Consider the following 24,012-nt stretch of genomic DNA (forward strand, 5'->3'; position numbering starts at 1 on the left):
TGTCCACCCGTGGCAGTGGGAGCTGCAGCAGCGGCTGCTGCCAAGTCCTGCTACCCAGGTGGGGAGAACAGCCACTGCCTGGCCCCGCAGGCCACCCCCTACTCTCCCTCCAGGCACCGCGCCCGAGTCCTGCCTGCTCGGGGCCAGGCCGGACTCACACTCACCCCGGCCCTGCGCTCCCCTGCGTCTCCTGGGCATGGCGTACTTGGCAAGAGGCGGGTATTTGGGGAGGGAGCCAATGGGGCAGTGAGAGGGCGGGGATGGGGGTGGGGATTTGGGGAGGGATCCAATGGGGGAAGGCGCGAGCCCTTCCGGGCTCCGGAGCCTTTGCTTGTTTGTCCAGTGTCCCGACCTAACATTGATCAGGACGCGGGACAAACAAGCAAATATCGGGACAGTCCCGATAAAATCAGGACGTCTGGTCACCCTAGCTGCAGAGCACCATTTCACACACTGTGCAAATGCTCTGTTCCAGGCAGCTGCCGCTGCGGGAGAGACCACCTCAGAAGGCCTCAGGGGGTGGATGGAATTGTCTAATGGGCTGAATTCCGCCTGAGCGCTGCCAGTTAAACCACCATCAAGGTATGACAATGACCTTACATTTACATAGTGCTTTTCATCCAGAAGGACCCCAGAATACTTTACAAACTATAAGAAACATTTCATCCCCCACAGGAAGTGCAGCCACCTCTGGAGTGAATTGTTGGTTTCCTAGATCACGTCAACATTCCATAGGAGATCTGGGCAGGAAATGAATAGTGATCCTACTGAAACCACAAAGGGGATTTTATATGCAAAGTGAATACTGAAATTATAATGCCAGAGTTCTTGCCAAATTAACACAACCTTATTTATGTTGAAAAAAATAAAGTGGCTTTTTGGAAAAAAAAAACACCCCAAAAAACCCCAAGTTAGCTGAAGGACTGCACCTGTAGCTTCTTGGCTACTGAAAATTCAGAAGGGCAGAAACAGGAATGCTTATGGATCAGTGTACTGACAAATTTCAAGATGGGGGTAGTGGAGAGCTTAGACTACCACATCAGACAAGGGACCAGGATAAGCACCTCCTTAAACGTTTATCCATAATGTGTAGAAAGAAAAATGTCACTGGGGATTTCAATCTGGGGGACATATGTTGGAGGTTTCATGTTTCCTCTGGTCAAACATCTTTGGAGTTTCTAAAATTATAGTTGATAATTTTCCAACTCAAGTAGTATTGCAACCAATTTGGGGTAATTCCATATTCAACCTCATTCTGATGGAGAAAGTTTAATTGATTATTGAACTAAAACCTGTTGGTTTCACATATGCAAGTGTTCATGATCTTATTTTATATACTATCTGCAAACAGAATATTGTATCAACCAGTAATATATACACACTTATACACATAGTCTTTAAAAAAAGCCAGTTTCCCAAAGCTGAAAACTATTATATGAGTGGGACGAAATATTTAAACATAAAAATGTGAATCATAATTGGGAATTAATGTTTTTAGAGGCCCAAATAAGACAATTCCAGGCATGGTTAAAAACATCCTAGTAAAGAGGGGAGATGAAGACAGCAATAGAAAATAAAAAATATCTAAAATGAAAAAATGGAGACGCTTATAGCAATGAATACAAATCAGTATTTAGGAAATACAGACAACTGATAAGGTAAGCTAAAGATCTCAATGAAAAATCTTCAGCCAGTAGGGTTAAAAACAATAAGACATTCTTTAAAATATACCTGTAACAAATTAAATTCTAGCAATGGTATAGATCCAACTGTAGATGAGGATAATACAATTATCAATCAGGATGCAGAAAAGGCAAAATATTCAATAAATATTTCTTTTTTGTATTAAAAAAGCAAGATCATGTATTCAAATCTTCTAATAATAATGAAACAATTTCTGTTTCATCACTAACGAGGGAGGATGTTAAACACCAACTATTAAACATTTTTTAAATTGGCATGTAGAACTTATTGTTTTTGATGAGATCACAAGTTTGCCCGATGAAGGTAATTGTGTGGCCATAATATACTTAAAGCTTCTGTAACCCATTTGACGCAGGCATGCATGATCTTCTGAAAGAGTTAGCACTATACAAAAGTCAATGCAGCACATATTAAATAGATTTAAAACTGTTTAACAGATAGATTGCAAAAAATAATTGTAAATGGGAAGTAGTTATTCAATGGAGGTATTTCTAGTGGGTTGCTGTAGGAATCTGTTCTTGGCCCCTAATGAGGAGACAGGTCATTTACACTGACTGGCCTTGATTGCTTGGTAAGGAGGACTCATTTGAGTAACAGTCAAATCCAAGATCACAGATCTAGGAACAAAGAACAGGATGGGGGACTGTATCTTTGAAAACAGTGTCTCTGAAAAAGACTTAGCGGTCATGGCAGATAAATAATGAAGCATGAGTTCACAGCATGCTGCTGTAGTTAAAACAGCTAACACAATCCTTGGATATATAAATGGGGAAGTATGAGTAGGAAGATACCCTAATCTGTATAAGGGACTAGTGAGACCACTGCTGGAAAATTGTGTCCTGTTCTAGTGTTTACATTTCAAAAAGGATGTTGACAAATTAGAAATGGTTCATAAAAGAGCTATGAGAATGATTTGATATCTGGAAAACATGCCTTATGATGAGAGATAAAGCAGCTCAATTTATTTAGTTTATTCAAGAGAAGTTTACAAGATGACTTGATCATGATACACAAGTACCTTCATGGGAAGAGATTTTGGATACCAGGGGGCTCTTTAACAGAAAAAGGCATGATGTGACCCAATGGTTGAAGCTGAAACTGGACAAATTCAGACTTAAAAATAAGGTAAACATTTTAACAGTGAGGGCAGTTAACTATTGGAACAACTACATCGAGATGTGGTGGATTCTCTATCACTGGAAGGTTTTAAAGCAAGACTGTATATCTTCCTAAAAGATACGCTCTAGCTCAAAATACAAGTTGCAGGCTTGATGCAGGAACTACTAAATGAGGCATAACCTCCACAGGTTAGACTAGATGATCATGATTGTCCCCTTCTGCATTAAAATCTACAGCAGCACAGTTCCAGAACATGATGTGCTTTGACATCTATTCAGTACCAATTCAGAGGGAAGAATGGCTTACAGCTAAGTAAATGCATCACTTCCTGCAACACTGGATTTTCCCATCCACATCATGTCTCTCCTGGCCTTATGAGATCACAACCCAAGGTGATACAGCTGCATGTATGTTTGAATGCAAGAGATAAGAGAATTAATGGATTGTAGTTAAGGATGGCAACCACTAAGATTGTCTCTGCCTGAAAGGAAGAGACCGAATGAAGAGATGAGAAGCATCAAAACGTAGTTTTCAAAAGAACAAGAACTTCCTTTAAACTGTACGCTGTGAATTGTGCAGAGGAGTAGGAAGAAAGGTGCTAGTTTAGCTTGTAAAGCTGAGAACAGCAGGAACAGAGCTTCCAAAATATTTAGCGCATGAGAAAAAGCCAATGGATTTAAGAATTGGAGGGTGGGAGAGGATTACAATTTAGGAATTATTTTTGCTTCCTATACAACTTCATAGTAACATAGCCCTTTTTCCTGTTCATAAATGGTCTCTGTGAGCAAAAGACAATTTTTATTAGATTGTTTGCTATTTGAAGTTATTTGATTAATGTTTTGTGCAGACATCAAGCAGACTGCCCTTGCAGCAGTTTGTGTATACCTTGAAAATTTAATATTACCAGTCCAACATCTGAACAGACTTACATGTACCTAAGGTGCAGCTCAGTGGTTTGAGCATTGGCCTGCTAAACTCAGGGTTGAGAGTTCAATCCTTGAGGGCCATTTAGGGATCTGGGGCAAAAATCTGTCTGGGGATTGGTCTTGCTTTGAGCAGGGCGTTGGACTAGATGACTGTCTGAGGTCCATTCCGACCTTGATATTCTATGATTCTAAAGGTTAATGTATTTGTTGCCTTATTAGATGACCACTTCTTTATAAACTATGAATTTAATGTAGTCACAAAACTAGTTTTAGCAAATTTCAGCTGCAGGCCCAAAATTAGAGGTTTTATTTTGGGTAAACCATTGGTAAAGACAAAACTTCATTCATACAAATAGTCATGAAAAGCTAATAAAAGTGGTATGGGTTGTGGTCAATGTGAAGCTTTATTTAGAAACTCCAGAAGTGTGTGGACAGTTTTTCATTTGTTCTTTCTATCAGTAATATATATCTTACTCAAAGGCATGCAGCCATACTACAACCATATATTTTAAGTATGACAATCACAGCACATGCTGCAACTAGTATATAATCTGGAGAAAAGCTCAAAGGTTGTCCTATAATGTTTCAACCATAGATTTGTGCTGGGAGGTAGAGGACAGGGTGATGATAAAAAACAAGATCAGAGCTCCCAGATCTGCTCAGACCTTCAAATTAACTGTTCTTGCTCCTTCTTTCACCTTCTTTCAGATTTTTTTTAACTCTATTTTATATGTTCAATCCTCCTTCCCACCCTCCCTCTCCCATTTTTCGCGTATCTCTTCTGAAGGAGGGCTGGTATTCTGGTTCTGCTCACTCTGACTGCTGTACTAAGCTGGTTAAATAAGAGGCTGAGATAAAGTGAATTACTTTAAAATAGCTCATTAACTATTAACTGCTTTTAAATTAGTTCTTTAAAACTTGTTTAGAATATGGACCTGGAATTCCTTTATATAGACGTATTTTGCAATGTCATATGACACACTCCTAACATTTACTAGAACAGCAAAAGAATGCTGTTACCAACCAAAGTATCCATTTGGTCACGCTAATTTGCTTTGGGAATGTGTCTTAAAATAATTTTTTCTGTCTCACTCCTCCTTCAACTAAAACAGGAAGTTTATGCAATATTTCACCTTCCATCTCCAAGGATGCCGTTCATCAAAGACCAGGGGGCTTGATTCTCTCAAACTAGAACTACTGACCTTAAAGGAAGAGAAACAGAAGAGTGAGGAAAGACAGGAGAGGCAGAAAACAGAAGCAGGATGTGCCAACCTTAACAAAATCTTTTAGAACAAAAGAGTAGTGAATGTAACATAGGAAAAACATCTCTGGAGGAAACCAGAGCATGAAATAAAAACCATCTACGACAGACTGCTTTGTTCATTTAATGAATTGAAATGTGATCAGTTTTTTAATATTATATATTTTTCATAAAAACTTAATTCAAAGAGGCGGGATGCACCTCAGTTATTTAAGAAGCAAAAATGCATAGCATTTAGGAACTACTCCATTCATAATCCTATTTAGTGAGTTTCTAATGATTCATGGTACTATAAGTGAACACACTTACATCCTTGGGCAGACTGTATTTAGCCTGATTTAGTTTATCATCTGTGAGCTAAAAGATAAATGCAATTTTTAGAGATGTAGTTTAATAAAAATACTTAATGGAATTTAAGTTGGTGGAAAGTATGTAGTATAGGGACTTCTTATGGTACATTTCTTTAGAGAAGTATTTACTAGGCAGAATATATAGTAGTTTCCCACATAACTAAGGACTCTTTAAGTGATCAGGAATTCCAACAACCATGTAAAAGTGTGCAAGCTTTTGCTCACCTGATGAATAGGTACAAAAGGATGAAATTTATGGGCAACAGGTATAGCAGGAGAATAAGTAGAAGCATAGACAGGTTCCTATGGTAGGGGCAAAAGCACAGCAAGAGAATTAGAGGAGGGAAGGAAATGAATTGTCAGACAATGGAGGAAAAATCAAGAGATTTCTTTAAAAAAAAAAGAATTTACTTATTGCAATTCCAACCCTAATCTTTTAGAAACGTTTTCCCTACTGAAAAGTCAGTGCAAGAAAAAGTTTCACATAACAGCATGTTTACCACAGCCATTTCATGCAGTAATTAAACAAATTAGTGACAATAATGCAGCAATTTGATGTGAAACTGAGCTGCACGCACAGGAGAAACATTTTTCACACTCAGATGTTTTTAATGGTCTCTGCTTTCATGATCCATTAAATTACTGAAGCATGTCTAGCACAACATGAATGCTTCCACTGGAAGTGCCCTCAGCCCTTATTGGAATAAGGAACCATGTATCTTCCAGATAAAATGAAGCAACGTTTTCTAAAACTTGAATACAAATTGGAAAGATGTCTGGAGGGAAAAACTAACACAGCACCCAGCAAAAGCGAATTCACTACTTTAGCCAAAGTCTAGAATAACTCCTAACAGTACAGTCAGGCTTACCCAAAGCTGATTAGACACGGTATTATCATCTGTAATTCCTCCTTCTTCCTACAGGTTAAAACAAACAGGAAACATTGCACAGAACGTTGGAAACATGCAGTTCATTAGAGAGCAGCTCACTCACACTCCAGTGACTAGTGCTTCAGGTACAATTAGAACTGTGTACATGCACATCCAGTAGATGCTATGTATATATAACTTTATCTTGTTACCAAAACAAGAGACAAATTATTTGTCTGGAGGCACACATGCTTTTTTTTTTTTTTTTTTAAAGGGCTTACCCCATCAGGGTTTTACAAGCATCATCCTCAGAGTAATTCTGAATCATGACAACAGTAAACAAATGCTTTTAGCAATGTAACAGATTACAGTATAAGTTTGCAGGAACTTGCTGTGGGAACTAAACACATAAAACTACTGCAGCATAGTTGGGTGGAAAATATACACTAATCTGGGACACTAGGTAGATTTACACTTAAAATGGCTATGACATAGGAATTTTCATTCCAGTAAAATGTTGTGCTTTTGACTCTAGAAAGGGTTTTAATTTGTGTTTTTATTTTTCATGGGAAACAACCCCCCATTCCCCTGAAAACCAATGACCTGTTACCCAACCTGATAGACTGATACAACAACATACTAAATCCAATCTGTTATATCTCTAAATAATTTGGATTCCGTATGTCAAGGCACTTCATCTTTTTATCAGGCTGGGAACTATGCAGACCATCTACTAGCATACAGGGTACTCTATAAATTGTATGAATAGGCTCCACAGTACACATGAAGAACTAAAAATCCTCACAACAAATTTCAACCTAATATAAGCATATACAGAATACACTAGGATAGTTTATTTTAAAAAAATGTTTATTTTTCCTTCTTGTAAACTGTAACTCTTCCAGAGCTTATCAAGCTCCTCCATTTTATCATTTCTTCTCTATATTATTCTTTCATCTGAGAACATGAGGGCAAGTTCCTCTGGAACTGTATGTCTCTTCAAAGTTTTAAACTACACGTACATTACTGGAACATTTCTAAGAAACTTAATTTCTGGAGTATTGGAAAGATCTGATCTGTAGGCAACTAACTGCCTATTGATAATTTAAGCATTTTTATTAAAATTGATTGACTGTACACAGTTAGTGCACCCATTCTAATTTGTGGAATTTGAATCTTACTACCTGCATGGTTTATTTTTTTAAAAGGCTTTTGACAAACTTGACAACTTACATGTTTACACACCGTGCGACAATAATCAAGCCCTCTAAAGCAAGGTTAGTAAGTTGTGCCACATGCTCTTTAAAACTGCATCCAAGCATGTTAATCAGTAAAATTGGACAAATTAGTAGCATTTGGAAAATCCATGCCTTATTCTGAATATGAACAAGCAAGTGCTATGAACGTAACTTATTCCCTGCTGTTGAGACAAGATTCTAGTAAGCAAAGACTGTATTCTTTACTAGTTCAAAGCTTAGCAGTCAATACAACTCCTGTACTCCTGCAAATCCAACAGACAGACTGCACACTTTTAAAAAGGAGAATGCGAGCAATACCCAACACACAGATGTTTTGTAGAGTGAAGTACTGTTTTGTGGTCTTCCGGAATCAGGACAGTTTTACTGTAACTGCCATTTTGGCTTCAAGGCCAGTTTGTAACAACATTTACAGTATATCCTAACAGAAGACAGTAAGGTTAAAAGTGATTTCAATACTTTACAGAGTCAGACAGTATTCTATGGATCTGTTATACCTTTAGAAACACAAACTACTTCTAGTGAAGCTTTACATTTAAATTGCTTTGTGCACCAGCATCACTGATGTCAGTACAGTTCTGGGAATTATCAAATGCTGCAGTACAAGTAAGACTGCCACAAAGTCAGATTTTTGTACTGTGTCTTCATTCAGGTAGGCTCAGGCTTCATCAGTAGCTTGGTGGGAGTGATAAACCTTCAACATAGCGCCTGCCTATTTTGAGGCTAATACTGTGCAACTCCAGAACATTCATTTTTTCCTGAGGACAAGTTGCTAGTATGATCACATCCAGGCCTAAACACACTTCAAGGCACTTCATACTTATTTTGGCCTGGTGTTGAACTAAATCCTAGCACTAGGAATGATATGCTCATTGATAGCTGCTGGGGAACCATCTGCAAGAACATTTTTTTGGATTTACACTAGCTTGGCTACTTTAAGTTCATTGGTGATTCTCTTAAGTTGCTTTCATCTGGAGGATGTTACTAGTGTGACCTTAAAGGTGACGATTTTGTAGACTGAACTGTTGCACTGTGAGATCAAATTAAGTTTGCTTTATCAACCATGCAAAGCACTGCATATTTTAAAAATAGTCTACCGGAGAAAAATACAGCCACAAATGGTTCTTTGATTCTTTTCTTAGTCTTATTGTGCAGGTAACAGATGTTTCAGACACATTCACCTATGATTCAGGTGCTCGTGGATACACAAAAAAAATTATTTCAGTAAGGACAGATTGATCACCAACCCAACCCTTACTCTCATACTGCTGGGAATAGGACATATATTCTACCAGTGGCTGGGTACCTGCATTGACTATTTAATAAAAACAAAATTTTTATTATTAACTAATAAGACAAAGATTCTTGACCCAACTGATAAAGACCATATTATAAGCAAGACCAAAAAACCCCAACCACTAGTCTGGAGGTTACTGGTGGCCGTGGCTACTCACTAACAGCCAGGACTATATAAGGTACTCATAAAGAGAAGTAATTCATGGGTATTCTAATATTTGCACTTTAACAACTAATCCTTGGTTCCATCAGAACTACTGAAAATACTTTTCTGTGCATGAAGACGACAAAAGGCCACCCAAAGATTTAAAAGTTCTTTCTCATTAGAAAATCCCTAAACTTAAGATCTTAAAACCATTTAATATTAAATAGCAAGAAATATTCATATAAGTTAAATAGTTAAGGTGAAACCTGTTCTTGATTTTGTGAACATGTGAAATCCAAATGTTTCAGAAATTATTTAACCTCCCTCAAGATCTTAAAAGCCCATTTACTTCTTGGTAGTCTGCTGATGAAAATACACTCTGCCCAATGCTGAAAATACTAAGGCAGCAGACAGTCAACAAGACAACTTCTCATTTAAGAGCTCTTGTGACAGAGAATTTTTTTTAAATGAACCCTGAAGCAAGTTACGGATGGCTGTATCCTACAGGCTGTAGCTATTAGCCAATGTTAGGCATGCTTGTCTAGTTTGATGCATCTCCAATGCAGTACTTTTTCCTATCATAGGAAGCTTTACCTTCTTCTTGAACAACTGCTCAGCTTCTTGCAGTTGTGTGCTACGCTCAGTGATGGACACTTTCCCATACTCCTGCTTTTTGTTAAGCCTGCTTTTCCAGCTTTCTTCACCGCTCTTCTTCAACAGCGCCAGCCTAAGAAGGAAAAAATATGCCAACCATGTAGATTTCAACATTACCCAGGAAAGCTGTCTGCATCATTTCAAGAATGTTTTGGTCAGGAAATTTTTAAGTAAGCCTCTGACTAGCCTTCTAAATATGTTACCATTAGTCTAGGCACATGAAACTCAAAAAAACACACATATGCAGGGCTTGTCTACAGGCTGAGTTACTGCATGGCAAACCAAGGTGTGAATCTACAGGATACCAATTTGCCCTACGGACACTGCTACGATGCAGTGAAATTCCCACAGTGCAGCTTAGTACAGCAGGGCACTACGCTGCACTTCAGGACATTCGCTGTGCTGCAGCAGTGTTTACACAGGACATTAGTGAGTGGCAAACTGACGTGCTGTAGATTCACAGGTTGGCTTGCCATGTAATTGAACCCAAAGCCTGAAGACAATATCAAAGATGTTATTTGGACATTTTGTATTTTACCCTTGACAATGTATTAAGGAGATTTTTATGTTCTCTGAAATGCAATAAGGAGGCAAGTTTGTCCAGCAGCCACCCAATTCCCTAGTTTTTCAGTCAAGTTTCAAGGTAAGCACTGAGGAAATAGGGAGTGTTTCATATGTATCTTAGTGCTATCACAGTCGCATGTAAGCAATAGTAACTAGTCATATTTCAGCAGTTGCATTTAAGTTTGTCCAGCTTTGAAAGATTCAACTGCTTTGAGAGATATTCCTTAGGCCTTGTCTACACTACAGGGAAAAGTCAATCTAAGCTAGGCAATTTGAGTTACGTAAATAGCATAACTCAAGCCAACATAGCTTAGATCTACTTACCACGGGGGTCCACACTTCGTGATGTCAACGAGAGACGCTCTCCCGTCGACCCCCCTTACTGCTCTCCATCCGGTGGAGTACAGGAGTTGATGGGAGAGCGATATGTGGTCGATTTAGCAGGTCTTCACTAGCCCTGCTAAATCAACCGCTGATGCATCGATCACTGTGCATCGATCCTCTGTTAAGTGTAGACAAGCCCTTTAAAATGGAGAACACCAGCAGAACCAATTTTCTTTCAAACCAGCAGAAGCTTCCGCAACTACTATATTTACTTGTGAGCAACCACCTCTGGCTAAAGTATGAAGAGGAGCTGACTGTCACTGGAGGGCATAGAGCTAGCTCTATTCTACTGGAAGGGGAGCTGCATAGGGGGATATCTGAAGACACTAGGGGACAGTGAGAAGTAAAAAGGAGGGCAAAATATGGGAAAATCCCAGATTTCTACCCTAGCTCACCAAAAGTACATTAACGTGACGTTTGTAGCTTTCAGAAAGTAAGGATTTTATGGGACATTAAAAATATGCCATCAGTTGTGCTTATCCAAGTGCCAGGACTTGCCTTCTCTTCCCCCCCGGCTCCCTTCCTTCAGCATGCACTAAGTAAGTTTGGCTTTACAGATCCTTCACATGAAGGACATGCTATTACAAATGAAGAAAACAGAGGGCTCCTGATTCTTGATCATGTTACAACAAGTTCAGCAGTTTAAACTTTTATTGTCTAATTTGAACCATAAAATGTAGTGGCTTGTTGGTTTTTAAAATGAGGTGATTACTGTTACCCCCCTCCCCCCCCACACACACATCAAACTTGCCTTTCAACTACGCAGGGAAGGCAGGAAAAAGTCTGAGAATAACCGCATCAAGAGAGGAATCATTCCCACTGAAGCAAAAAACTATGCCACATATTTAGGTGCCTGAAAATGCATTTAGGAACCAAACTTTAGGTTCCTGTTTCTGAAAACCTTGACTTGGGTGTCCAGACTTGAGGGTCCACATTATTATCTGTATGATCACAGCACATAGGAGATGTAGTCAAGGACACCATCATGCTAGGTGCTGTACAGACATAGGACAGTCCTTATGTTTTATTTCAATACAATGTCAAAACCCAATGAAAATGAGCTTATAAACACTCCTATTTCCACACAGATGCTTAAATGTTATCCCATACAGCAGTTTCCTAAATTAAAATGAACAAACTGAAGCCATGTACACATTTCTAAAGGAAAGACCAACACTTTTTACACACATATTCTACTGCTAAATTCTCAATACTCTGCTTATTAAAACAGATTGCTCCAGATCAAAAAGCACATGACTACTGTTCAGTACAAAATAGTCATAATTTTCTATTGTAATTGTGTTGCAAGTAAAAGTAGAACCTGAGAAAATTCATTAAATATACTAGCACAAAAGATACCTAAAATATGCATTTAGAGTTACTTGCTTCCTTAATTACTTCTTGTCACTCAGTTGGCACTTTTAAAATTAGATTACCATGTTCTCTCTATGGTAACTGTGATTCACCATTGTCTGCTTTACAAGTCTAGTGTCAGACAGATGAGCTGCATGTTTTCTCTTTTAGTTGTTTGACAAGTAAAGAATCTGGTCATTAGCACATATGTAGCTTTTAAAAAACAATCCCAAAAAAATGATCCTGTGTACACCATGACCTTATAAAGGAGTATATGCAGAGATCACGTCAAAAAGAGAAACCTAATTACCGTTCTTTAATTGACAGTGTTTTGCTGGATGCGTCCAAGGTGTCCTCAGTTGTTTCTGTTTTGTTGTCTCCAGCAGCAAACAGCTCACAGGGGTTCTTATAGAATTTCCCCTCTAGTTGTTCAGAAGCCTCCTGCTGTCTATAGGATACCACCGTTACTGCCTGTGTTGCCGTCGTGCCAAGTTCAGAAGTAGGCTCAACATGGTCTGCATATTGAGAAGTACAGAATTAGCACTTACTGCTATAACCAAACATTTCTTATATTATTAACCAGGAACCAGCCATTTGCTATTTAACATTCAGATCACACACTACCTTAACTGAGAAGAATTTTCTAGCTAAATTATTTTACTAGAATTAAGAATTCAAAAAGAACCATTACCCCAGGGGTAGTGTGCTCACTATAAAATCTCAGCCTTGCACTGACTAAAAAGGGCTGTAAGGTCCCCTTCATTTGAAGAAAGCAGAACTCATGCTCCAGCTCCCATATCAAGAGAAACAACGGGAGGAGAGAGAAGGGACCAAGATGGAAAAGGAAGAGAGAAAACCAAGGAAGTGGAGGGAGAAATGTAACTGGAAGAGGCAATGGTAGGGAGGCAGGGGGAACAGGAAAGGGGAGAGAAAATTAATTGTAGGTAAGTGGATGTGGAGTGAAAGTGCATATTAGGACATCTGTAAGAAAAAGAGGGGTTTTACAAAAGAATGCATCAACAAAATAGCTTGGGGGAAAAAAAATCTCTTTATAAACATGTACAATGGGAAAATCCAGTACTGAAGAACCACCCGTTAGGATGATATGGATTACCTTCCTTTTCTTTTTGAAAACTTGACAGGCACGCTATAGCTCTGAGGTACAAACAGGGATAATTGCTCCTACTCTAGTGCTCTCTCTTCCCGATACAGGCTGGGAAATTAACTGTTCAGAATGCATGCTGGGTGTGAATAGTAAAGAGGCCCTTCCGACATTTTTGTTATTGGAGATGAGTTTCATTTATACTGAAGTTAAAGAAAAAATTCAGAGAGAAGACAATACATTAACAATGCAGGGGCCAAATTTTCCCCATTAATAAAACAGAAGCAAATCAATTTAATCTAAAAATCTCCTACAATTCAAACACAATAATATAGGCAGAGTTTGTGTAATTACTAGAGTGTTATTGATTGCATTGATCATGTGCCAAGAAGCCATTTAAGTAGGGACAGGCGAACTTATTTTATCTAATACTGAATCCTCTCAAACATCATCGGTTTAAAAGTTCTACTACTTTGAATACGACTGGTTTTACATATCACTTTGAAGAGACAAGTGGAGAGGGGCAAGAGAAAATGTTAGGAAAATAAGTTATGTTTGCATATTGTACATTGTATAAAAAAAGATTTGTTAAGGTGGGAAACTGTTTCTGTCCTTGTTTCATTTAAATTAAGATAGTTAAAAGCAACATTTTTCTTCTGCATAGTACAGTTTCAAAGTTGTATTAACTCTGTGCTCAGTTGTAAACTTTTGAAAGAACAACCATAACGTTTTGTTCAGAGTTACGAACATTTCAGAGTTAGGAACGACCGTCATTCCCAAGGTGTTCATAATGCTGAGGTTCTACTGTATGTACAGATATTGAACATAAGTTGGGGATTGCTTAGCTGTTTGCTAGGGGTGGAGGGGTGGTTCTACCCCCAATACAAAGCACTATTTTTTCCTCACTAAAACAAAGCCTTATTTGATTACTACAATCACCTTTGAAGACTAATGAGTTTTAAAAGGTTTTTTTAAAGAAAGGAGGAGGGTGCTGAAACTAAAGAAACCCAGATGGTTGCCAAAACCTCAAACTCCACAAGATCTGTTCATCACTTTTTTTTAAAAAGGCTTAAAGATAAACAACTAATTTTCTAATTTGGTAAATGATCACACTAGGAGGCTAGAAAAAGCTCTAGGTTATGTCAGACATCCACAATGAAAGCAACTATTTACTGTACCTCTCAGCAAGGTCTTGCTTTTCAAGACACTCTCCAACTCCATCTTTTCCTCCAAGAACAGTCCTTCTTTGACTTCCTGTTTACCCAGAATGACAGTATCAGAAACAAATTCCTTCTGTTCCACAGGCTGTAAAAGTCCTTGCTGGGTAAACAATTCCATACTGCTCTTTCTTGGGAAAGTGTATTTTGTCTCTTTGTGGTAGTCCTCTGTTTTACTAAGAACAGGATGTGTGGTTACTTCTTCAAAAGAGCTGTACTTTTTGACATCATTATCTTCATATGCTAAGAATCTGTGTGTCTCTCCCTCTTCATGCTCCCTCGATACTCGTTTGCTTTCCATTACTTCCACTGAAGGCTGCCAATGTTCTGATTTCAGTATGCCTTTTACTGGAGTGTCTGTATTTTCTACTGAAGAGTGGACTCTCAAATCTGGTTTACTGGTAGCACTTACACTTTCATCAATTGTTGACTTTGCACGCAGATCCCCAGCATACATTGGAGAAATCACAGATGCCATAGTTGACACTGATGTTACAACAGTAGGTGATAAGGGAGTAATTTTTCCACTTTCATTTTGTACCTATACATAATAAAACCATTACTGAAAAAAGTGTGACCTAAACAAAGCTCGAATAGTAATTCACAAGTACAGGTTTATAAGCAGCTTATAAGTTCTTAAGGGCAAGGAATGTGTCCCTGTGCAAGTGTATGGTTCTATCTAAATATATAGTGAGAACACATGATGAAGGCATGAATCATGTCCTTACAATTTGGCTTGGGGACATAATACATAATAGCATGTAAACAAGAAACAACTCCATAGGTGATCAAAATGCTAGCATCTTCAGTAGCATGCTGTTTCTCTTCCTCTCATAATTGAGGAAAAAGCACGTCTTTCTCCATGCAAGCGACCACAAGACACTGACATGAGACCATTATTGGAAAATGTTTGTCTTTTGTTAGTCCCCTGTGCTACAAATCAGTGTGTTTGCATCTTCAGTAATATAAAGGTTGAACCCTCCTTTCCCCCCCTCTCGCAAATACTTAATTTGTTCTGAAAACTGTTACATGACTTGGCCTTTGTAACATGGCATGTTCTCGATCTTTTCTATCATCTAGTTTGTTATACTATTGTTTGAGAGACTAAACATTCCATGTGAAACTGAAATAAAAGGGCTTAATTATGTCTGCCCAGAAGAGAATAAAGCTGCACAGGAGTTGACACAAGTCACTTTTATATGAGGGACATTAGTCATTTCAGGTCCGGTACTAGACCTATTAAGTGTACAGTATGCAAAGGGAGTTGTCTGGCTCCATGCAGAAGGAAGAAACTGCCTTTAAAAACGTAAAATGCTTGTGAAAATTCCATAACGCCACAGAAGAAATGGACACCCGAGTGAGGTGATTTTAGATTAAACCAAAATGGAAAGAAAGGCTGATGTCACTGAACTTGCTTGGAGACTCCCAGAGAAAGGAAGAGGTTCACAGGTTCCCAAAAGTCAGACTATGCAGCAAGTCACCAGATATAGAGGTTGAGGAGATCATCAACAAGAAGGGGCTTTAAGCTTTAATTGATAGATCTTTACTACTTTGTAATTAGGTTCTCTTATGCAGCAGATTTTATTTTAGCTCCTTTTTAAGTAATGCATATTCAGCGCTTATTTTGCACAGTCTTCTCTGTTCTGTGTTTTGCCCTAGTACAACTAAATCCTAGTCCCCCCATCTACACAGTTCACTACTGGCTCATCTGTTCAAAAGGTATTTACACCATAGTGTGTTCATTACAGGTAAATGTGTTAGTCCTCCTTAGCTGGGATAAAGACGAGGCCAAAGATCACAGCCTCAGTGCTTAAAGAGTTTCTCTGTTTTCAGATCAAATTCCGCAAGCAAAAAGTTTTGCAGAATATAATACACGGCCATCACAGACTTCCCTCCCACATGCTCCAGTCCCATTTCTATTCCTCAGATTCCCACACCATCACTGTAAGCAAAGGTGTCAGGCTCTGCGTCCGCATGGTGGGTATATAACGTGAATGGAAGTGGAATTCAAGCACGCAGCAGGGAAGTCTGACAGCCTGTTTTAAAAGCTCTCAAGTTTTTGCTGTTAGTGAAAGTGTGGATAAATGAGTGAACATGGCCATTTTGTGAAGTGAGAAAAGGGGGCGTGATCAGTGAGAAAAGCGTGTAGACGTCTTACCAATCACCATGCTGTCCAAGAATCAAGAACAAGAACCTTATTTAAACTCAAATTGATGTAAAATACCTAGAAATGTACCTTTCACCCTTGAGTAACCTGACACCTTCAAGTGATTTCATTCTCTACTAAGCAGGTGACATTCCTGCTGCCTTTCCTGCTAGCCTTCCTGGACTGCAGTGTGGCCATTCTGTACTCAAACCTCTGCAGTAAAGGGAGTTCCTCTGCAATTCAGTGGCAGGTATAAGGTCCAAGGCAGAAAATGTCCATTGCACAGCAGACAAACACCACTGAACAAATCACCCCAGTACACAATTTAATTTGCCATTGCAGGGGTAATCAGAGTCGATGAACACACTGCCTTTAGAGATCTTATTAACATCTCCATATAGAGAAAAAATGCAGAAACCACCAAGAATAGTGTCCCAACAAGTAAGAGGAACACACACACACTGGCTGCAAAGGAGTGTAGAAAACAGTAATAAAGAAATGTGCATAAACAAGGGCTCCAAAGAGCTCTCAAAAAAATTTTAGGCACATTGTGCTTCAGGGTTTGCTTCACTTCAGCCTGGACAATTGTTCTGACACAATGGGCTTAGTCTAACAGAACATCTTTTCTTGTATGCACTATGAAAGGTACAACAATGTATGAATTTTCAGGCCAGAAAGAGCGGCTATTCTTAAATTACCAGTTAAAAAAATACAACTAGATTAAGAGTTTACAGGACGTTCCCTTGTGCGAGGAGCCTGCTTCCTGACAAGCTTTTTCCTGTAAGCAGAAGTACATGCCATAACCTCTGTTGTCAGTACATAGCAGACCTCTGCTCACAACTATTAAGGAAGCTCACATTGAAATTGAACTTAGCCTGTTTTATGGTGAAAAGTTAAAGTTGGAAGTACCTGCTCAACTTCTCCAAGAGTGACAGGCTGTGTTTGGTAACGAGCATTCATTCTCCTATGTCTAATGTCCCCTCTGCTCCGTGTAGAGATGGTCTTCGATACTGGTTGAGCCAATTTGTTAAACAAGGCCATCTTTTCTGCTAAGCTTAGGGTAGAGGAGTCTGGCTCGCCAGACTGATCTTGCTCGACTGCTTCTTTGATTTCTTCTTTAGCTAAAGTCTTTTGGTGCGCTGATGCCTGTAAACTGAGACAGTGGAACTAAAAATTAATTTAAAAAACCTCTTTGTAGGAGTTTATGGTTTAATATTTTAACTTGATATAAAGCCAAGAGAACTGCACACAAAACATAACAGCCAATATAAAACAGCAGCTTAAGTGGTTACACAGTGTATAAAACATTGGCATCACGCATTTTGATTAAAAAGCTGCAGACTTAATTTTTTTTTAAGAGTTAATTTCTTCACAGATTTATTTGGCCAGGGCAAAACATCTTGTTTAAAGGCAACACAAGAGTTGCAGTTTACACTTCAAAAAGTATACTTATTTAACTGAAGATTATAGGTTACCTTTCTAGAACTAGATAGGACTGCAATTTCTGCACACTCAGAATTTGAGCTAATATAGATCTCTAGAATTCTGCTTTGGTAATTTTGAGTGGAATTATGTATAGTAATTTTGAAGTCCACTGCAGTACTTTAATGGCAATTTGATCAACATTGACAACATATAGGTTTATGTCAGTTCATATAGGCATAATTGTACTCGTCTTTGGATACCTCATTTCACTGAAACTAGTTACAGATCAAAGTTCTAAAGTGCTTTGATATTTAATTATTTTTCTATAATGTATTCTGTAAACACAGATTGCTGTATATATCTATCACAACAAAAAATCATTCTATAAACTAAATGCAATTATAGCAAACAGGAATTTATGCTTACACCTATAGATGGTGCAATTTCTTATCCTTCCATTAATTCTGCAAGCTAAAAATATATATTGAGAAAGACAAATAGGGATGTACTACTTGTGAAATCAGACACCACTAGCTTTGGTATTTTCATTTTAGAGACACAATGCACTTAAAAAAAAAAAAAAAAGCAAGGAGGGGTTTTGCTAGGATTTCAACATGCAAGTTCATGTCTTCCATATAGGGAACATGTATGCTCTAGAACAAATAGTTAACTGTGGTTAGAAAGGTCCTAAGTCAAATGCTTAACAAGCAAAAAGATTTAACATTTTACCATGCAGAAAACTAAATGAAGTTACATGTATCTTTAAAACAAACATTCTTAAAATAAATGTCATTGATTTGTTTGACACATTGATAAGGCATTCAAGGATTGTAAGATGCATCTGCTATCCAGGACCCTTGTGCTCCATGTAACATGCAGGTTTCCCGCCCCCAGTACCTGGTAGGTTGTACAGTGCTCTTAACTACAGTGGGACTAGGTATTCTTGTCACTACAGTGTGGGTATTCACAGTACGTGAAGCAGGGGTAGGTTCACTTTAAAAAGAATTGCCAAGGGAGGGAAAATTCATAAGGAGAGAGAAGAAAAAAGCATTAAGAAAAGCATTGTATGAAGTGTTAACAGAAAAGACAATATCAAAACAGCAATGTTTAACAACTACAAGTTTTCTGCCGTGATCTTTTGCAAAATAATGCCAGGAACTAAAACCTTAAGACATAGATTCTCTCTCTAGAGTTTGCTGGTTTCTCACAAGATAATTACTAGAATTTGAAAACTGGTTTAAGTATGTGCATGTATTCTTTTCTGGCAACTGGCTTGCTCTTGCATTTTTCAGAGGGGTTACAGGATGCGTGAACAGAGAGGATAAGAAATTTATTTTCAAAACATACATGTGAGATTTACTGAGTTTACAGGTTTTCTCCAGTACAAATATGCTCCATAACACATTGTGTGGTCCTCCTCAAGGCAGAAATCTGTTTCACTTGGCTTACAAACCAATGCTGTAATTAATTTCTCCCCTCAAATATATTACTTCTCAAGTCTTTCGCCAGATTTTAGTTCATGTGTTTTATGCTGCTCTGCAACCCCTATCCCCCCAAACAATCTCTATGTGGTCACTCCCCATACATTTCTCAAGGAAGTTGGTTCCTAACAACCTTTTTCCTGACTACCAAGCTGTAAACACCACATGTATGAAATTTAATCTCTGAATTAATGCCAAGGCTAACACATAAATGGAACTTACGTAGCCGCAATGACCACCTCTTCGGTAGTAACTGGTTGGGTGCGTGACCTATCCTGCATACGCCGCAATCTTCTCTCTACTGCTGAATTTCTTGAACGTGGTTTAGGAATATTTTTTCCTTCAAATGATTTTTCCATTTCCTAGGATCAGATACATGTCAGTATCAATAACTCAGAGGAAGAAATTACTGAAGGAAATGTTTGTTTGGCTTTCCTTGATGCCAGGTGTCAAGTTTTTTTGGATGGACTTCTCTGAATTGGCAGTAAGATGTACTATGACAACTAGTACCATGAGATAAAAATACATACATATATGTACACATATATATAAATACACACACACACCCAGATTACATATAGTGTCCTGAGAACTATGTACGCAATACGCCTAGCACTCATAAGGGGAGAACAGGGCATTGACCTGCAGGGATACGAATGCTAATACAGCTACAGATTAAGCATACTAAGGTAGCATTACAGTTTTTGACGTTACCCTTCTGCAAAAATATTTCTGTTGAGAAAACATGACATTTACCCTGAAAAGCAGCCTCTTTGCAGCAACACTCAGCTTGGCACGTTCATCCAGTTTTTCTTCATCTACAGAAATCAAACAACATGATATAGCAGGAATCTGGAATGTTACACTCTAAATGTAAGTGTTTCAGAGACCAAGTCCAGAAATCCTTTTAACTTCAAGAACAAGCTTACTTAATATCATCGGACTCACCAAGACAATGACCAACAGTAAAATGTAAGTTAGTGTCTGTTTAGCTCAACAAAAGTAATGTGACTATGCATATGCATGAAGTAGTGTAAAATTGACTTTTAAAATCAGACTCATTCTTAGGTGCAGCATATAATAACATGATTTAAGAATGGAAAATGATTTTTCTTCTGGACAGTTACTTTATGTACTAGTATTAATTGGATGTCATTCCAATAAGCATATAAAATAAAATCAAAATTATATTGGCCCATGTTTAGATTTTGTATTAAGCCCTGGTCATGCATCAGGAGAACACTGCTAGGCAGAAAGGACCAGTAACCATTTTAAGGCTCAATATCTCACCTCACTGTGGCCTAGAAACAAATGCTTTATACTAGGGCTGTTGATTAATCACATCACAGTTAACTCACGCGATTAATTCAAAAAAATTAATTGCGATTAAAAAAGGAATTGCAATTAATCGCATTGTTAAACAATAGAATACCAATTGAAACACAGAAAAATATCAAAAAATATTTCATATTTTTCAAATATATTGATTTATATTACAACATGGAATACAACGTGTACAGTGCTCACTTTATATTATTTTTATTACAAATATGTGCACTGTAAAAATGATAAACAAAAGAAATAATATTTTTCAATGCACCTCATACAAGTACTGTAGTGCAATCTCTTTATCATGAGTGTAACTTACGAATATAGACTTTTTTGTTACATAACTGCACTCAAAACCAAAACAATGTAAAACTTTAGAGCCTACAAGTCCACTCAGTCCTACTTCTTGTTCAGCCAATCTCTAAGACAAACAAGTTTGTTTACATTTACGGGAGATACTGCTGCCTGATTCTTATTTACAATGTCACCTGAAAGTGAGAACAGGCATTTACATGGCACTTTTGTAGTCAGCGTTGCAAGGTATTTACGTGCCAGACATGCTAAACATTCATATGCCCCTTCATGCTTCCGCCACCATTCCAGAGGACGTTTCCATGCTGATGATGCTCGTATAAAAAAAAAAAAGTGTTAATTAAATTTGTGACTGAACTCATTGGGGGAGAATTTTACGTCTCCTGTTCTGTTTTACCCACATTCTGCCATATGTTTCATGTTATAGCAGCCTCAGATGATGACACAGCACATGTTTGTTTTAAGAACACTTTCACTGCAGATTTGACAAAATGCAAAGAAGGTACCAACGCGAGATTTCTAAAAATATCTACAGCACTCGACGCAATGTTTAAGAATCTGAAGTGCCTTTCAAAATCTGAGCGGGACGAGGTGTGGAGCTTTCAGAAGTCTTAAAAGAGTAACACTCCAATGTGCATACTACAGAACCCGAACCACTAAAAATGAAAATCAACCCTCTGCTGGTGGCATCTGACGCAGATGATGAAAGTGAGCATGCGTCAGTCCGCACTACTTTGGATAGTTATCGAGCAGAACCTATCATCAGCATTTACACATGTCCTCTGGAATAGTGTTTGAAGCATGAAGGGATATATGAAACTTTAGCACATCTGGGATGTAAATATCTTGTGACACTGTCTACAACAGTGACATGTGAACACCTGTTCTCACTTTCAGGTGACATTGTAAACAAGAAACGGGCAGCAGCATCTCCTGCAAAATCGTAACAAAACTTGTTTGTCTGAGCGATTGGCTGAAGTAGGATTGAGTGGATGTGCAGGCTCTAAAGTTTTACGTTTTATTTTTGAATGCAGTTTATTTTTGTACATAATTATACATTTGTAAGTTCAACTTTCAAGAGACTGCACTACAGTACTTGTAGTAGGTGAATTGAAAAATACTATTTGTTTTTTACAGTGCAAATATGTGTCATTAAAAATAAATATAAAGTGAGCACTATACACTTTCTATTCTGTGTTGTAATTTAAAGCAATATATTTGAAAATGTAGAAAACATCAAAAATATTTACATAAATGGTATTCTATTAATCTTTTTAATCACATGCATAATCGTGATTAATTTTTTTAATCGCTTGACAGCCCTAATTTATACCAATACCACCATATAACCTGTTCCATATCAGACCTGAAGACTAAGCCATTCTGATTATTATCTTGCTTCCTGCTTCAAAAAGTTTCAGCTGGTATGCGTAGCAGATACCATTGTCCACCTCCAGCTCTGAAAACCTGTGCTATATGCATCTTGAAAGCTGCAGGGAAAATCAGCTTTCAAATAGCATAAGACATCTGTCATGGATCCACAGGATCGGTGCTATGGCCCCAGCTTTGGAACAGTCTCTAGGAGAAACCCCTTCAGTGGGCCAGACACCCTAGGGATCTCACACTCCCTTCAGGGTAAGCCACATGGCTTCATCATCTCTTTAGACTGGACCTCTGGGCCTTCAGCACTCCTGCTTCACACTGTGAGCTCCGTTCAGTGAGTCCAACGTAAACAGATCCCTGATGGAGACCTGTACAATCTTCATGGATGAATGCACCTCGCCAAGCATTTGCAGTGACACCTGCACTGTGTTGTTAAAACAGTAGGATTTATTTGTTAACTGGAACACAGCATAGGAAGTCCTTGAGGTAGCAGAGAGAAATGAAGGTTAAAGCATAGACCATTCTGGTTAGCCCAGAGCCCAGTCAAGCTGTAGTGAACCACCTGGTTCAAACTCCATCTGTCTCCCTCCATCTGATTTCCTTCGTCAAACTCCAGGTGGGAGCCCCAACTCCTTCCAGCAGCCAAATCTTATTCTCCACCTCAAACCTCCTTAGTCCTTTATTCTCAAGCTGGGGAAATGCTGTTCAGCCTCCATGAGGAGAGGTGAGAAGTCCATATCCTTCTAGGTCATTGGTTGCTAAGTGTCAATGTCCAGGCAATTGCATTTCCTATTGTCTTTTCCCATTGCTTGCTCCACTGATATGGGGCCTAGGGCCCAGACAGTTAGATGCTATTAACTCCTGTGTCTTAGCCTCCCCCAAGAGCAAACAGATATGTTCTACCCACACAGGCACTGACTTTCCAAAGTGACGAGGGGTGCTCGAACCCTGGCTCTGCCCCAAGAACTGCCCCCACTCCAATCCTTTCTCAGAGGCCCCACCTCTTCCAGACCCCTCCCTTGAGCTCCTCCCCCTTCCCCCCAGCCTCCTGTACACTTCAAAATAGCTGATTGTGCCAGGCAGGAGACATGAGGAGCGAGGAGGAGGCACTTATCTGCAGGGCCCACCGGCGGGCAGTAGGCTGTTGGGAGAAACTGATCGGGAGGCTGCTATTTTTTCCCGTGGGTGCTCCAGCCCCGGAGCACCCACGGAGTCAGCGCCTATGAACAGGACAGAATATAGGGGAAACTGAGGCACAAACAGGACTCAAAATTATAATAAAATATTCCCACTTTATCACAACACCAAACTCTTACATTTAGCCATTCATGAGATTAGACATGAAACTAGCTTCTTAATTTGTGTCAGTCAGAATTGAAGTATGTGCATGGGGCAAAGAGATTAGCAAAATAGTAGTCAAAATTATGCAGTTTTAAGATCCAATATCTTGCCATTTGCTTGGCTGGAACATTTTGTTAGACCAGTGCAAGTGTTTCCATCAGCAGTAAAGCTTTTCCAAACACTGGTCCCAGACCACTGGTTTGAAGTAATAGATTTTTATCCCTGGTATAAACTCATCTGTACTTTTGGTCAGATACAACTGATTACATAAAGAAAAAGGTAATTTGGCTTAATTCCTTTTTTGTACTATAATATTCATTAGGAAGTTGCAGAAGTAACTTTTTTGGCTTAACACTGAATGACAAATCAACCCTTTTAGATACAGCTCAAGGAAC

General features: G+C 38.6%; 1 protein-coding gene across 5 annotated transcripts in view; it reads right to left on the reverse strand.

Annotated features, from left to right (window-relative positions):
- SVIL (supervillin) overlaps positions 1-24,012 on the reverse strand; it is a 223,454-nt gene that overhangs the window by 36,847 nt on the left and 162,595 nt on the right. For 4 of the 5 annotated variants that reach the window (XM_039522304.1, XM_039522305.1, XM_039522303.1 and 1 more), the window contains 10 exons: positions 20,009-20,070; positions 19,475-19,614; positions 18,669-18,764; positions 17,256-17,499; positions 14,162-14,741; positions 12,192-12,396; positions 9,521-9,653; positions 6,230-6,277; positions 5,586-5,663; positions 4,883-4,951 (listed from right to left, as the gene is read on the reverse strand). In XM_039522304.1, coding sequence (XP_039378238.1) covers positions 4,883-4,951; positions 5,586-5,663; positions 6,230-6,277; positions 9,521-9,653; positions 12,192-12,396; positions 14,162-14,741; positions 17,256-17,499; positions 18,669-18,764; positions 19,475-19,614; positions 20,009-20,070 — 1,655 coding nt within the window. The remainder of the gene's footprint in view (positions 1-4,882; positions 4,952-5,585; positions 5,664-6,229; positions 6,278-9,520; positions 9,654-12,191; positions 12,397-14,161; positions 14,742-17,255; positions 17,500-18,668; positions 18,765-19,474; positions 19,615-20,008; positions 20,071-24,012) is intronic. The other variant, XM_039522306.1, reaches the window with a different exon arrangement.

Source organism: Mauremys reevesii, linkage group 2 (assembly GCF_016161935.1).
Source record: "Mauremys reevesii isolate NIE-2019 linkage group 2, ASM1616193v1, whole genome shotgun sequence".
In the NCBI taxonomy this organism is placed as follows: domain Eukaryota; kingdom Metazoa; phylum Chordata; order Testudines; family Geoemydidae; genus Mauremys; species Mauremys reevesii.